Below are 13,486 nucleotides of genomic sequence, written 5' to 3'. Positions count from 1 at the left end.
TATGAAGATACAAGGCAGGCAGATCTCTCTAAGTTTGAGGCCCGCCTGTTCTACATAATGAATTTGAGGCCAGCCAGGGCTACAGAAACAATGAGACCCTGCCTCCAAAGAAAAAGCCACTTGGAAAATGGAACCATTAACATGCTAAGAAAGAAATGACATTTCTTACCCAGTCTTTCTGGTTAAGTTTAGCTGCTTCATTATATACTTCAGTGGCGGCTTTATGTTTTCCCAGAAGAAATCTGTGAAAATACATTTTCTATAATTACTCAAATTTCATTATTTTTGGTTTGATTTGAGGCAGGTTCTCATGTAACTCAGGCTAGCCTCCAGTTCATTGTGTAACTAAGGATGACCTTGAACTTCTGGTCCTCATGCCTCCACCTTCAAGTACTAGGATTACACACCCAGCTAACCTAACTCCTATAAGAGTTCACATTTCACACATATACCACAGAGCTAAAAACTGTTGAAACTCTTTTAAACACTTGAGTTGGTTGTGTGGGAAAGACAAGGGACAGTGATGTGTCCCAAGAGCAGAAGCTCCGGAGGCAGGGCTTGCATCGGCCAGTTAAGACCTTAGTCTCATACACACCAATGTTAGTGGCACTCTTCTGTAACTACTTCCTATAGCATTCTATAAAAATAAACAACAACAACAAAACAAAAAAGTCAAATGATAATACCACTAAGCATGAGCTGCCATCATTTGTCAACATCATCCAATAAGGGCGTGTCTTTTCCTCATGAAGCCAAGTTTCTTTCCTTGATCATGAATTTGGAAGAAAAAAAGAATGGATTTCTATGTAAAAATGATGCAAGTATGAATGGCAACATAGGGAGGAACATGAGATGGTCCTGCATAGAATACTACACTACTCTGAAGAAGTTTATGACAACTTCAGAAGGATTTCCATTTAGGAATCTGCAAGCCATTTGCTCAAAATACCACAAGCTTATTATATGTCAGATATTCCACTAAATACCAGAATAACAGGCTATGAATTGCCTATATGATTATAGAGGAGTTATGGTATAACACACTATGACAAAACAGTGTTCTCATCTAACTAGAAAGATCTGAGTTCCTTAATATTAGCTGACTTCCAGATTAATTCATGCTCTTCAAAATGAAACCCATTCTACTTACCATTCACTGGCTTCCCACCTATCAGGCATCTGGCTACCAGCAATAGGCTTCCCTCAGAATGCATTTCAGGAAAAAGCCTTTCTATTTGTTTTTGGGTTTTTTTGAGACAAGATTTCTCTGTGTAACAGCCCTAGTAATCCCGGAACTCACTCGGTAGACCAGGCTGGCTTCAAACTCAGACATCCACCTGCCTCTGTCTCCCCAGTGCTGGGATTAAAGGCGTGCACCACTACTGCCTGGCCCAGGAGAAAGCATTTTATGTGGTCTTCTGCGATTGCTCCAATACTCACAAAGATCTGGCCACCTGCTTGAGATTATCAGCACTCTGAGGGCTGAGAACAGCACACGTCTGAAAGAGTTCTAGGGATTCTTGGATATTTCCTTCCAGGCGTAAAATCAGTGCTGCCAAGGAAAAGAAAACACAGAAAATACACCATATTCTTGGAAAAAGAGGCTAGCATCAGAAAAAAATGGAGGAGGAGGTAAGATACCACATCAGAGAAAGCCTTTGGATAACTTTGAATCCAATCAGTCATCACTAAATGAGTAGAAGCAAGCAAAGTGTTAGTAAGGTAACACCTGTAATAAGCTAACTTTCACCTGCCCACTCTGCGACCAGCATCTATACCCAGATAACTGGGCTTTTTGCAGATCACAGAAATTCTTCATAAAAATAATATTTTGAAAAGCTGAAGGTGGCTCAATCTGTTAAGGGTATTTGCTACTCTTGCATAGGACTCTGGTTCAATTTCCAGTATCCACATGGTTGCTCACAACCACCTGTAACTCTAGTTCCAGGGGATCCAATGCTCTCTACTAGCCTCTACAGGCACCAGCCATAAACATAATACACAGACATACGTGCAGGCAAAACATTCAAACATGTAAAACAATAATTTAAAAATATATTTAAAAAACATAATCATAACTAGGCGGTGGTGGCACACGCCTTTAATCCCAGCACTGGGGAGGCAGAGGCAGGCGGATCTCTGTGAGTTTGAGGCCAGCCTAGGCTACAGAGTGAGTTCCAGGAAAGGCTCCAAAGCTACCCAGAGAAACCCTGTCTCCAGGGGGGAAAAAACCTTATTCACTCCATGTCATGCACTGACCTCCAGGTGTATGTATAACACACACACAAAATGGGGTTCAAATTGCAAAGGGTAGTGAATAAGACTTTTGTGAGACATTATTTGAATTTAAGTATTCCCTAAGTTGTTGGGTTGTTTTGTTTCCCAAGAATCTAGGCTAAATATATTTTTCCAGTAAGAAAAGAAACAGTATGTCTTACCTTGGACATAGATAGCATATTCACATAACCCCTGAGTCTCCTGAAGCTGTTCTTTGATCACAGCCTAAAAGAGAAGAACACCTGAGTAGTGATTAAGTGTCACCAAGAAAAGAGTAGGAATAGGCAAGAAGCATATATGAGATACCTAGGATATTAATAATGACTAATCAGGTAGTTCCTTCAGGATTTTTGTTTTTGTTTTTCTTTTTTTTCTTTTTTTTTTTTTTTTTTTTTTTAGTTTTTCGAGACAGGGTTTCTCTGTGTAGCTTTGAGCCTTTCCTGGAACTCGCTTTGTAGACCAGGCTGGCTTCGAACTCAGAGATCCGTCTGCCTCTGCCTTCTGAGTGCTGGGATTAAAGGCGTGCGCCACCGCCACCGCCACCGCCACCGCCACCCAGCGATTTTTGTTTTTCTTACCATCACTTATTTTAGAATGAGGTTAGCAATCTAAGGGCTCTCGGGACATTTCTGTACATCCCTCACTTAGAATTCTTTTAAGGCTGAAAAGACAGCTCAGCATTAAGAGCATTTGCTGCTCTTCTAAACGACTGGGGTTCGATTACCAGCACCCACAAGGCAGCTCACAACTAACTATAACTCTAGTACCTGACACTATCTTCTGGCCTCCTCAAGCACTGCTTGCATGTGGTGCACAGACATACATGTAGGCAAAACATTCCAAACACATAAGTTAAAAAAATTTTAGTAAGTTTTCTGTTTTTGCATTAATTTAAAAAAGAAGCCATGCATTGTGGTACATGCCTACAATCCCAGCATTCAGGACATAGAGACAAGATCAAGAAATCAAAGTCATCTTCTACTATCTATCGAGTTTGAGGCTAACCTGGGCTACATGAAACCCTGTTTCAAATAGGAACAAAAGCAAACCGATGATGACATACAAGAGATGATGACTACAGTAACCCTAAAGTCTAAACTGCTGTCTTGGCCAGGCATGGAGGCAAACACACCTTTAAGCCCAGCACTCAGGAGGCAGGGCAGGAGGATCTCTGTGAGTTCAAGGCCAGCCTAGTCTACTTAGCAAGTTCTAGGTTAGCCATGGATACAAAGTGAGACCGTATCTCAAAATTAACTAACTAATTAAGCTTCTATCTGTCTCATGACACAAAAATGTTCTCAATCCTTACTTAAAATATTAACTAGTGAAGCTAGAAAAACATGAGAAGACTCCTAAACACCATTACAGATACTAGGAATTCTCTGGTGAGCAAATCACATGGGTTCTAGACTGTGATGGGCTCAGCTCTGGTACTTTAGGAGCTCAGAAGACAGCATCTGATTCCAACTCAGAGAATTGAGGAAGGCCTCCTAACGTGAAAAGTCTCAAACTGTGTGTTGGCAAGAGGTGGAAGAAAAGCTGAGGCAAAAGAGAGGGTCAGAAAGAGGAGAACTAAAAATGTCATACTAAAGGGTTTGAGTACAGTGGGAAAATCATGACCAGTTTTAAGCAGGAAGGAGCCTGGTCCTATTTGCTATACAGAAACACACTGAAAGAGACAAGATTCAAGTCAAGGTAGATAGATAAGCTATTATTTAAATTAAAATAATGACATTTAAAGCAGGAAGGTAGGGGTGCAAATTCAAGATATTAACTGCCATGCTGTGCTTCGGACACTGCTAGTGTCTGCCCAGTCTGCCTCTGATGCCCTCCACTGTTGCAGTCTCTCACCTTGCATGCTTCATAATCCTTCCGGATATAGTGGAGATGGATCAACCAGTTCTGTTTCTCCACAATAGGAAACTCTACAGCTGGAAACAAACAATGTAATCAGTGTTACATTTCCTCCATTAGCATGTCCTCATGTCTAAACTAACCATTTGAAATTACAATACCACATTAAGTTCTTCATGGAATTTGGAAATTTATGTAAGTATCTTGTTTTCTGAATTATATTAGTTTATTTTGCGGCTCTCCATGTGTGGGTACATATGTGCCATAGCACCCATGCAGAAGTCAGAGGACAATATTGGAGAAGTAGATTCTCTCCTTCCACCATGTGGGTCCTAGGGATTGAATTTGGATCATCAGGTTGGCAGCAGGTCCCTTAACCCACTGAGCCATATTACTGACCCTTGGACTAACTCTTGGTTGATGCACAGTCCTCTTCTAGGCCTGTGGTCAACTGATGCATGGGTCTGACTCTAGAGAAAGGATAAAATACATTCTGGACTGACAGTCACAGCATATACTAGCACTACCTTAACTAGTTCAATCATTTGATTATTAAGTGAGGCAACAGCAGGATGATTCTCATATCCAGAAGTGGTATAAAAATACTAGTAATTATGTCAGATACTTGCATAATTACAACTGAATTTCATAAATCTCAGCTACTCAGAAGGCTGAGAAAGAAGTATTTTAAGTTCAAGACCAGTTTGAGCTACACAGTGAGTTTGGGCCAGTCTTAAACAAAGATAAACAGAGGATGGATTTTTCCCTCAGGAAACTGACATAGCAAGACCCTGTCTCAAAAACATAAAACGTTTTTAAATAAAATTAAATGTCACACTTATTTGACATATACATAAAATTAGAGGAGGTCTGATTTACACAAGAATTGAATGCTTATTACACAAATAAAAATTAGTGTACAGATATTAACCAAATAACATTTAAGTACATTACAGGTCAATAATAAACTTATCTGGATAACATAAAAACAGATACTGTGTAAGAGTTGAACCATTACTGCTTTTCCCAACACACTTTACAAAGCTCTGGTATATATAAAAGAATCAGTGAGACGAAGAAATATGTACATATATTACAATGAAATTATATACAGACCTTTTTTTGGTCTGGGTTTTTGAGATTCAGGAACCTGAGTTTTCTGAAATGAAAGAAGTTATCCATGTTAAAGCAGCCCCATGTATTGCTAATTCAAAGCACATTCACATAATAAGAATGGTCAGTAACTCACCAGTCATGTACTCAATCCATTAAATGAAGAGATGTATAAAGAGGCATTCTGATTATGACTTAAATTACCACATTATTCTTTGGCTATCCAACTTGCTCATAATGTACAATGCATATGTGCATTTATAATGTACCAGAATTACAATGTACAACATATACTCATATTAATATCTAAATTGTTAGATACCTCATAAAGTATATTTAATGCTCTACTTCTCAGCAGACAAACCAGAAAATGTTTGAAATTCTTTTAAAATGATTTTTTTTAAAGATTTATTTATTTATTATGTATACAGGAGAGGGCGCCAGATCTCATTACAGATGGTTGTGAGCCACCATGTGGTTGCTAGGAATTGAACTCAGGACCTCTGGAAGAGCAGTCGGTGCTCTTAACCTCTGAGCCATCTCTCCAGCCCTAAAATGATTTATTTTTATTTTATGTGCATTGGTGTTTTGCCTGTATGTATTTCTGTGTGAGGGTGTCAGGTCCCCTGGAACTGGAGTTACAGACCGTTGTGAGCTGTCTTATGGGTGCTGGGAATTAAACCTGGTCCTCTGGAAAAGCAGTCAGTGCTCTTAATTGCTAAGTCATCTCTCCAACCCCGATTTTTTTTTACATTTTGTATATGTATACACACACATGTGCATGCACAGAGGGGACATCCTTCAAGAGTCTTTCATTCCCTTAACCAATGTGGGTTCCAAGGACCTAACTCTTGTCAGGTTCGGTACCAAGCCCTTTTATCCACTAGGCCATCTCACCAGCCCATGATCTGTTTGATAAAAGGAAGGTAGACAGCTCAGTCAGTAAAGTACCTTTAGCACAAGTATGAAGACCCAAGTTCCAGCTGTCAGTACCCAAGTAAAAGCTGAGTAGAGAAGCATGTGTGTACCGGGGAAATAGAATCAAGTGACCCCTGGAGCTCACTGGCCAGCCAGCCTAGCCAAATCAGTAACTCCAGATGCAGTGAGAGACTCTATCTTAAAAAATAAGGTGGAGAGCAATAGAGGAAGATACTGGACATGAAGATAATGTACTAATTTACACTGCAACTTATTAGAAAATCTTTAAATGGATTTTTTCTTTTATCAGTTCCCTTATACATTATACACCATGATATGGACCAGTTGTGGTGGCACACACCTATAATCTCAGTACTCAGGAAGGCAGAGCCAGGAGGATCTCAGAATTAGAGACTAGCAATCTAAGACAGCCAGTGCCATATAGTGAGACCCTGTCTCAAAACAAAAACAAGAACAGCAAAAAGATTTATATTCCTTAATATAAGGAGGGAAATACTGGCTGTAATTTTTTTCAGAAGTAAAAACTTTTTAAAATATTTGTTTATTTTATGTGTATGAATATTTTGCCTGCATGTCTGTGTACTGTGTCTGTGTCTGCTGCCCACAGAGGTCAGAAGAGGCATTGGATCCCCTGGAATTAGTTATGGATGGTTGTGAGCCACCATGTGGGTCCTGAGAATAGAACCTGGGTCCTCTGCAAGAACAACAAATGATCTTAACCACTGAGCCATCTTTCTAGCTGCCCAAGAAAAATTTAAAAAAGGTGTAACTTAGGCTGTCCTAAAACTCAGGATCCTCCTACCTCGGCCTCTTCAACATAGACAACTAGTTGCATCTCCATAACTGGCGAAAGAAACTACACACTCAGCTATATTATGAGGAAAGGTACCAAGCCAAACATGGTGATGCATGCCTATAATCCCATCACTTGAAAGGCTGAGAAAGGATGGTCTCCAGTTTAAGGCTGACCACGGATACATAGGCAAACCCTGTTTCAAAACCAAAACAACAGAACTGGAGATGATGGCTCAGCTGTTAAGAACACCGACTATTTTCACAGAGGACCCAGGTTCAATTCCCAGCACCCATGTAGTGGCTCACAACAGTCTGTAGCTCCAGTTCCAGGGAATCCAGTGCCCTCCTCTGGCCTCCGTGGGCATCAGGCACACAGATGGTACATTCACACATATTCAGGTAAAGCCCCCATACATGTAATCTTTGTTAAAGAAAAAACAAAAACAAAAACTAAAAACAAAACAATAATAGCAACAAAAAAGAAGTACGGCAAGGGTAATAAAAAACTGTATACTAAGTAATTCCCACTGAAAGCCAACCTCAGCTCAACAAATTCTAAAGGGTTGGGGTGCCATGCAGTGGTACATGCCTAGCAGGTATGAGGTCCCGGTTTAATTCACAGTTCCACAAATAATAACAGTAATGATAATAATAAAAGGCAAATGTGAAAGACTTAAAAGTTCAGTTTATAGACTCTGCAACTTTTAAAGAAATTACAGCCGGGCAGTGGTGGTGGACGCCTTTAATCCCAGCACTTGGAGGCAGAGGCAGGCAGATCTCTGTGAGTTCAAGGCCAGCCTGGTCTACAGAGCAAGTTCCAGGACAGGCTCCAGAGCTAGAGAGAAACCCAGTCTTGGAAGAAAAGAAGAAGAAGAAGGAAGAAGAAAGAAGAAGAAAGAAGAAAGAAGAAGAAAGAAGAAGAAAGAAGAAAGAAGAAAGAAGAAAGAAGAAAGAAGAAAGAAGAAGAAGAAGAAAGAAGAAAGAAGAAAGAAAGAAGAAGAAGAAGAAGAAGAAGAAGAAGAAGAAGAAGAAGAAGAAGAAGAAGAAGAAGAAGAAGAAGAAGAAAGAAATTGCATTAGGAAATAAGTGATGAGAGTAAATGATCTCGGTCCTCAAAGGAAAAAAAAAATTTAAAAAATTACATTAGGAAATAAGAAAGCAATCACAGAATGAAGGAGTGAAATGAACAAATGAATTAATAAAAGCATGTGAGTATTCTCAGCATCTTGCTACACAAAAAGTGTGGTTTGTGGTATGTACAAGACAGAAGTACAAAACTAAAAACTAAAAGTGGAATAAATGGGCAATGGGTAGTAAAGTATCTGATGATACCTGCAGCATGCACAAATTAAGTCTGCATTCTAAAATGTCTTTAGTACTTACAAAAGGAAGATGCTATGTGGCTACTTCCTCCTGGAGGAAGGAGAGAGTCTTACTAGATTCAAAGAGTTGAAGAAACTTACTGTCTCATAAAGCTCACACACACAATGTCATGAAAGCAGTAAATAAATGCTGGGAGACAGTCTGACGGGACTTACTGAGGCTGTGCAGGAATTAGGCTTGGGGAGCATCACCAATACAAGGTGGGCTTTTCTGCTATGTAGCTGCCTTTAGGTCACCTTTGTTCCCTCCCATAAGTAACCCCACACAAACTCACTGGTTCACCAACTAGTCAAGGGGAATCATTTCTTTGGTTTGTTATTAGTGCCCTACCCAGGGAAGACAAATGTTTTTTCATATAGCCCCAAGAAAAATTGCACAACCATAACTGGTACCCAAAGAGGGACCAACAGAACCAAAGAGTTGTTGTTGCATGGTCCCTATGAGGATGGGTGAGGAGACATGTTAATTAAGGCTGATCTGTCTGAGGGTGGGGTGGGGCTAACCCTAACATAGCTATCTTTACCTACCTAGAATGGCATAGTATGCCTCCTTACTATAGTGGCAGTTACTGTGTCCTGCAATGGGTGGTAAGACATTTGATCAAGGTCACACCATCCATCTAAGACTGAAGTGTCCTTAGGGAGGAATCCCAGTATGGGGTATAGTATATAGTATATAATATGGGGTGACAAGTTTCCTTAATAAAGGGTGACCACCATGTACATCTGAGGATATTTCCAACCCACTGATGTACTAGAGAATACACTGCAGTCTCTGAAAGTAGTGCATATGGGACGAGACCTTAAACAGGCTGTAACAGCTATTGTATAGACTTTACTGTGGGCAAGAAGAAATGCAACTGGGCCTTGGCTGTTGGCCCAAAGAACTTGCCTATGTAAACAAAAGACACAGGTGCTGTCCTGCTGTGAAATAGTCTTCTTGTACACTGTAAAGATTTGTCACTCAAATTGGTTTAATAAAACACTGATTAGCCAGTAGCCAGGCAGGAAGTATAGGCAGAGTGACCAAACTAAGAATGCTGGGAGGAGGAAGGGCAGAGTCAGGAGTCGCCAGCCAGATGCATAGGAAGCAAGATGAGAATGCCATACTGAGGAATGGTACCAAGCCACGTGGCTAAACATCGATAAGAATTAGGGGTTAATTTAAGTGTAAGAGCAAGTTAGTAATAAGCCCGAGCTACCGGCTGAGCATTTATAAGTCATATTAAGCCTCTGAGTGGTTATTCGAGAACTAGCAGGTGGTAGAGAACTGTCCATTTACACTACATCAACCTCTGATCTGGCAGGAAACGGGGAAAGCAAGGATGGAGATGCCACCTTGCCATGTCTTACAGCTGACAGGATACAAGTCAGATCTGAAGTGCTCTATCTAGGACCCAAGAACTTGGAACCCAGGGGAGGAAGAACTGTGGTGTAGAAGAACACAGAAGTGAGAAGATGCCCCTCAAATTTGACCTTTAAGACAGAGGAAAGGGAAAGTCCATGATGCAGTGTGCAATCAGAGGCCTGAATAATGGCCCTAATAGGAAACTATGATAATAAGGGAATATTTTGCATATGAACTCCTGGACTGGGGGGAGACTTTTAAACGGGGAACGAAAGAGTTTCTCGTAGCCTGAGACTATAGACATGGAGGTGGACATAATCAGTCCAAATGCCATGCAAGCAGAAAACTGAGTAAAATAACTACCCATCCTTCCTTGAGCCAAAGGCTGCATAACCTAAGGCAATACAAGGGAAATAAAGCCTCTGATGGACTGGCTCACATAAGTCATTCGGAACACTTGGTTATTACAAGTTGAGGCTTCTGGAAGACAACAGAGGGACAGACATTCCCGAGGGATTAGGCATGAGAAAGGCAGGTTTAATGCCCAGTCTACTGGGCCCCAAAGCACTATAAGATGGCTCAGAAAGTCCAACAACTTGAGTTCAACCCCCAGGATCCACATGGTAGAAGGAGGTCCGTTGACCTCCACATGTGTGTTACTGTATACACACACACACACACACACACACAGAGAGAGAGAGAGAGAAACAGAGAGAGAGAGAGAGAGAGAGAGAGAGAGAGAGAGAGAGAGAGAGAAAATAAATATAAAAAAGTTTTAAAGAAAGAAGGACCAGTGAGATGGCTCAGCAGCTAAACACTTTTGCCTCACAAGCCTGACAACCTGAGTTCAATCACCAGAACCTAGTGTTTGAAATAGAGAACTGATTTCCGAAAGTTGTCATCTACCTCTATGTGGATGCTATAGCACATGTACAGCATCTATACACACATTCTATAAACACTTACTATGATGGCTAATCTTGGTTTTTGAGTTGACTACATCTGGAATTGATCAAAACCTAAGCAGCTGGGCACACCTGTGAGGAATCTTCCTTGGTTAGATCATTTGGGGTCCGAAGATCCACACTAAACCTGGGCCACACCTTCCGATGACAACCCACAGAAGGAAGCTTGTGCTTTTTGCCTGCTTGCCCCCAGTCTCACTGGCAAGTTCATCTATCCTGTTCATGAGCCTTTCCTTCGCTGGGGCTAGAACCTACTTCTTTGGGATTCTAGTGCAGACTGAAAACTGAAAGCTCTCTAGGATTTCCCTGGGACTCCAGCACCAGATTAGGACTGCTGAGACATTCAGTCTCATGGACTAAACAACAACCAGATCCTTGGCCTTCCCTTTGAGAGACAGCCATTGCCGAACTATTTAGACCAAAGCCTGTAAACCATTAAAAAATGCACACTTCATTCAACAGGCACTTAGGACAGGCATGGGGCTTTAGTGGTTTTATTGAATCCCATGGTTAGACAAGATCTTAATGAGGTAGGAGAGGCCCTGGAAGACATAACTTAATAGGCATATACATAAATTTAGTTTGTAAGATGCTAAAGCATTCAAATGGGGATGAGAGAAAAACAAAGAGAGAATGGGTTCTGTCCAGGACATAAGTAAGAAGGCAGATGTGGCAAGACTTGTATTGAACAAGAGTTGTTAGTGAAAAAATTAACAAAAAAAAAAAAAAAGTGGTACCAGTGAACTTCTGGGGAACTTTAAAGCCCAAGCAAAAATTCACAGAATGCATCAATGGCTTAAAAAAAAAGTGGAAGTAAAAAGATTGTTTGTTCCAGAAGTAGACAGCTATTTCTCCAGAGTATGTGGTGTCCATTTCTCCCCTGCAAGAAAATACACTGCAAGTGGACCTGGTTCATGCAGACCAGGATCCTTTCAACAGTCTAGTAATGGGAAGGTAAGTGCCACCATACTGGCCCAGAGCCTGCTGGAATCGGGCAGCTCCAACAGCAGCACAGCAGGATAAACTGCAGCCCTGCTTCCCCTTGGGCAAGAACCAAGCTAACCAGCACAGGTCAGCCCCAGCCAAAGTCATCAGAGGTCAGAAGGCGCACATCAGCACTCAGAGGTCAGAAGGCGCACATCAGCACTCAGAGGTCAGAAGGCGCACATCAGCACTCAGGGTGCTCACAGAGATGACTGTGGGTTATTGGCCACCCGTGCAACTGTCACACCCAACAAGCGATGAGAGCTTTCCTGCCATGTTGAACCTTACTAACATTTCATTTTCAGTGTCTCCTTAGCCACCCAAGACCATCTGGTACTTGCCTGCAGCAGACAGCAATGGGCTTTTAGTGATTCTACCCACCCTCTATAGAAAGTTTTCATTAGAGCTGGGAGAAGCCTCATGAAGAAAATGCTTGCCCTGCAAATGTAAAAACTGGAATACAGATCCCCAGATCCACACAGAAATTGGGTAGGTATGGCAGGCAGAAACAAGATCCTAGCTGATTGGCAGAATCTGGGTTCAAATGAGAGACCCTGCCTCAATACATGTGCACACTCACCCACCATAGACATAAGCCCACACATACGGAAACATACATACACACAGCATGCACACAACTACATGCAAAAGAAAAGCTTTTGTTATATATTATTAGGTGTTGCGAGTCTTACAGATTTCAAAAGGCATCTGGAAAGACAGTAACAACAGCAGTTGGGAAATCTGAATAAAAGCAGGCATGGGTGGGAAAGGGCACTCAGGAGACATTAAGGTAGTTGGGTAAAAATCTAGTATAAAAGGTGGGCTACTTCCCATGAGTTATTGGCTAAGGAGGCCCCTAAGGCCTCCAGAACAATACAGGCTACTGCTACTGCTGTTGGAGGCAAGCCAGAACTAGACAGGGAGGACTCTACTGCTTAAAACACCACACACTTCAGTTGGAGGACATGGAGGTATCAGGTTGGGTTGGGCTGGGAGCTCCAGCATTGCTGGCTGGCTTTCCAAATGTCAAAAAGCAATATGCAGGCTGGTGGGGGTGTGGGGATGACTACTGCTCACAGTCCTGCTCCGCTATGGACCTGCAAGCTCCACTACCAACATGCCAGGCAAGATGTAGCCACTAGGGTCAGCAGTTACTTTCTGACTGGACTGAAGAATGGCCTCACTGGAGGAAACGTCTGCCTGGTACTATAAGCTAAGACAAAGACCTATGGCTGTTGAGGTCAGAGGCTCCAGTGGGGAAGCAACTGTTCTGATCCTATTAGATAAATGTGATATGCCTGTTAAACTGCCTTCTAGACATTTGTTCTTAAGCCCACAGATTACTGCTGCTGTTGTCTCTATTTGGCCATGGAAGGTGTAAAACTCATAACCTTGTCAAGCTTCTGAGAATAAATGACTGTTGCTATAACATAGTAACCCAAAAGCCCAATGTTCAAACCAAAAATGGAGGAAAATAATCAATAGCACACTCCAAAGTAACAGAGAAGAATGTCAGAGCTGGCAGAAGCAGTGTGGTGCTGTGTAGCTATTTCCTCCAAGCTGCAACAGTCCCTCCTGAAGGGAAAGGAGGTCCACAAGACTGGAGGAGCTAAGGAAATGTACAAGGAACTTTTCAGGAAGCTCAGCAGGTACTAGAGTCACAAAGTCCCTCTCCAAGGAGGAGATGCTGATGGAGTGAACTACAGGCTGTGCAGCAGCTCCAGGTACATGACTTCCAACACTTAAAATGAGAGGAACAGAAGGACAAGAAAAGCAAGAGAAAAGCAAAGCAAATTTCTCCAGTCACGAGAAAAAAAATCAAAAAAGAT

The 13,486-nt window shown here is 41.6% G+C and overlaps 1 protein-coding gene across 1 annotated transcript in view; it reads right to left on the bottom strand.

Annotated features, from left to right (window-relative positions):
- Bbs4 (Bardet-Biedl syndrome 4) overlaps nucleotides 1-13,486 on the bottom strand; it is a 38,990-nt gene that overhangs the window by 19,815 nt on the left and 5,689 nt on the right. Inside the window, exons 2-6 of the mRNA XM_028892520.2 lie at nucleotides 5,248-5,290; nucleotides 4,129-4,208; nucleotides 2,439-2,502; nucleotides 1,441-1,552; nucleotides 170-242 (exon numbers count right to left, since the gene is read on the bottom strand). Coding sequence (XP_028748353.1) covers nucleotides 170-242; nucleotides 1,441-1,552; nucleotides 2,439-2,502; nucleotides 4,129-4,208; nucleotides 5,248-5,290 — 372 coding nt within the window. The remainder of the gene's footprint in view (nucleotides 1-169; nucleotides 243-1,440; nucleotides 1,553-2,438; nucleotides 2,503-4,128; nucleotides 4,209-5,247; nucleotides 5,291-13,486) is intronic.

This window comes from Peromyscus leucopus, chromosome 7 (assembly GCF_004664715.2).
Source record: "Peromyscus leucopus breed LL Stock chromosome 7, UCI_PerLeu_2.1, whole genome shotgun sequence".
Classification (NCBI taxonomy): domain Eukaryota; kingdom Metazoa; phylum Chordata; class Mammalia; order Rodentia; family Cricetidae; genus Peromyscus; species Peromyscus leucopus.
Note: the sequence above shows the minus strand (reverse complement) of the source record. Positions and strands in the feature narration are given on the sequence as shown.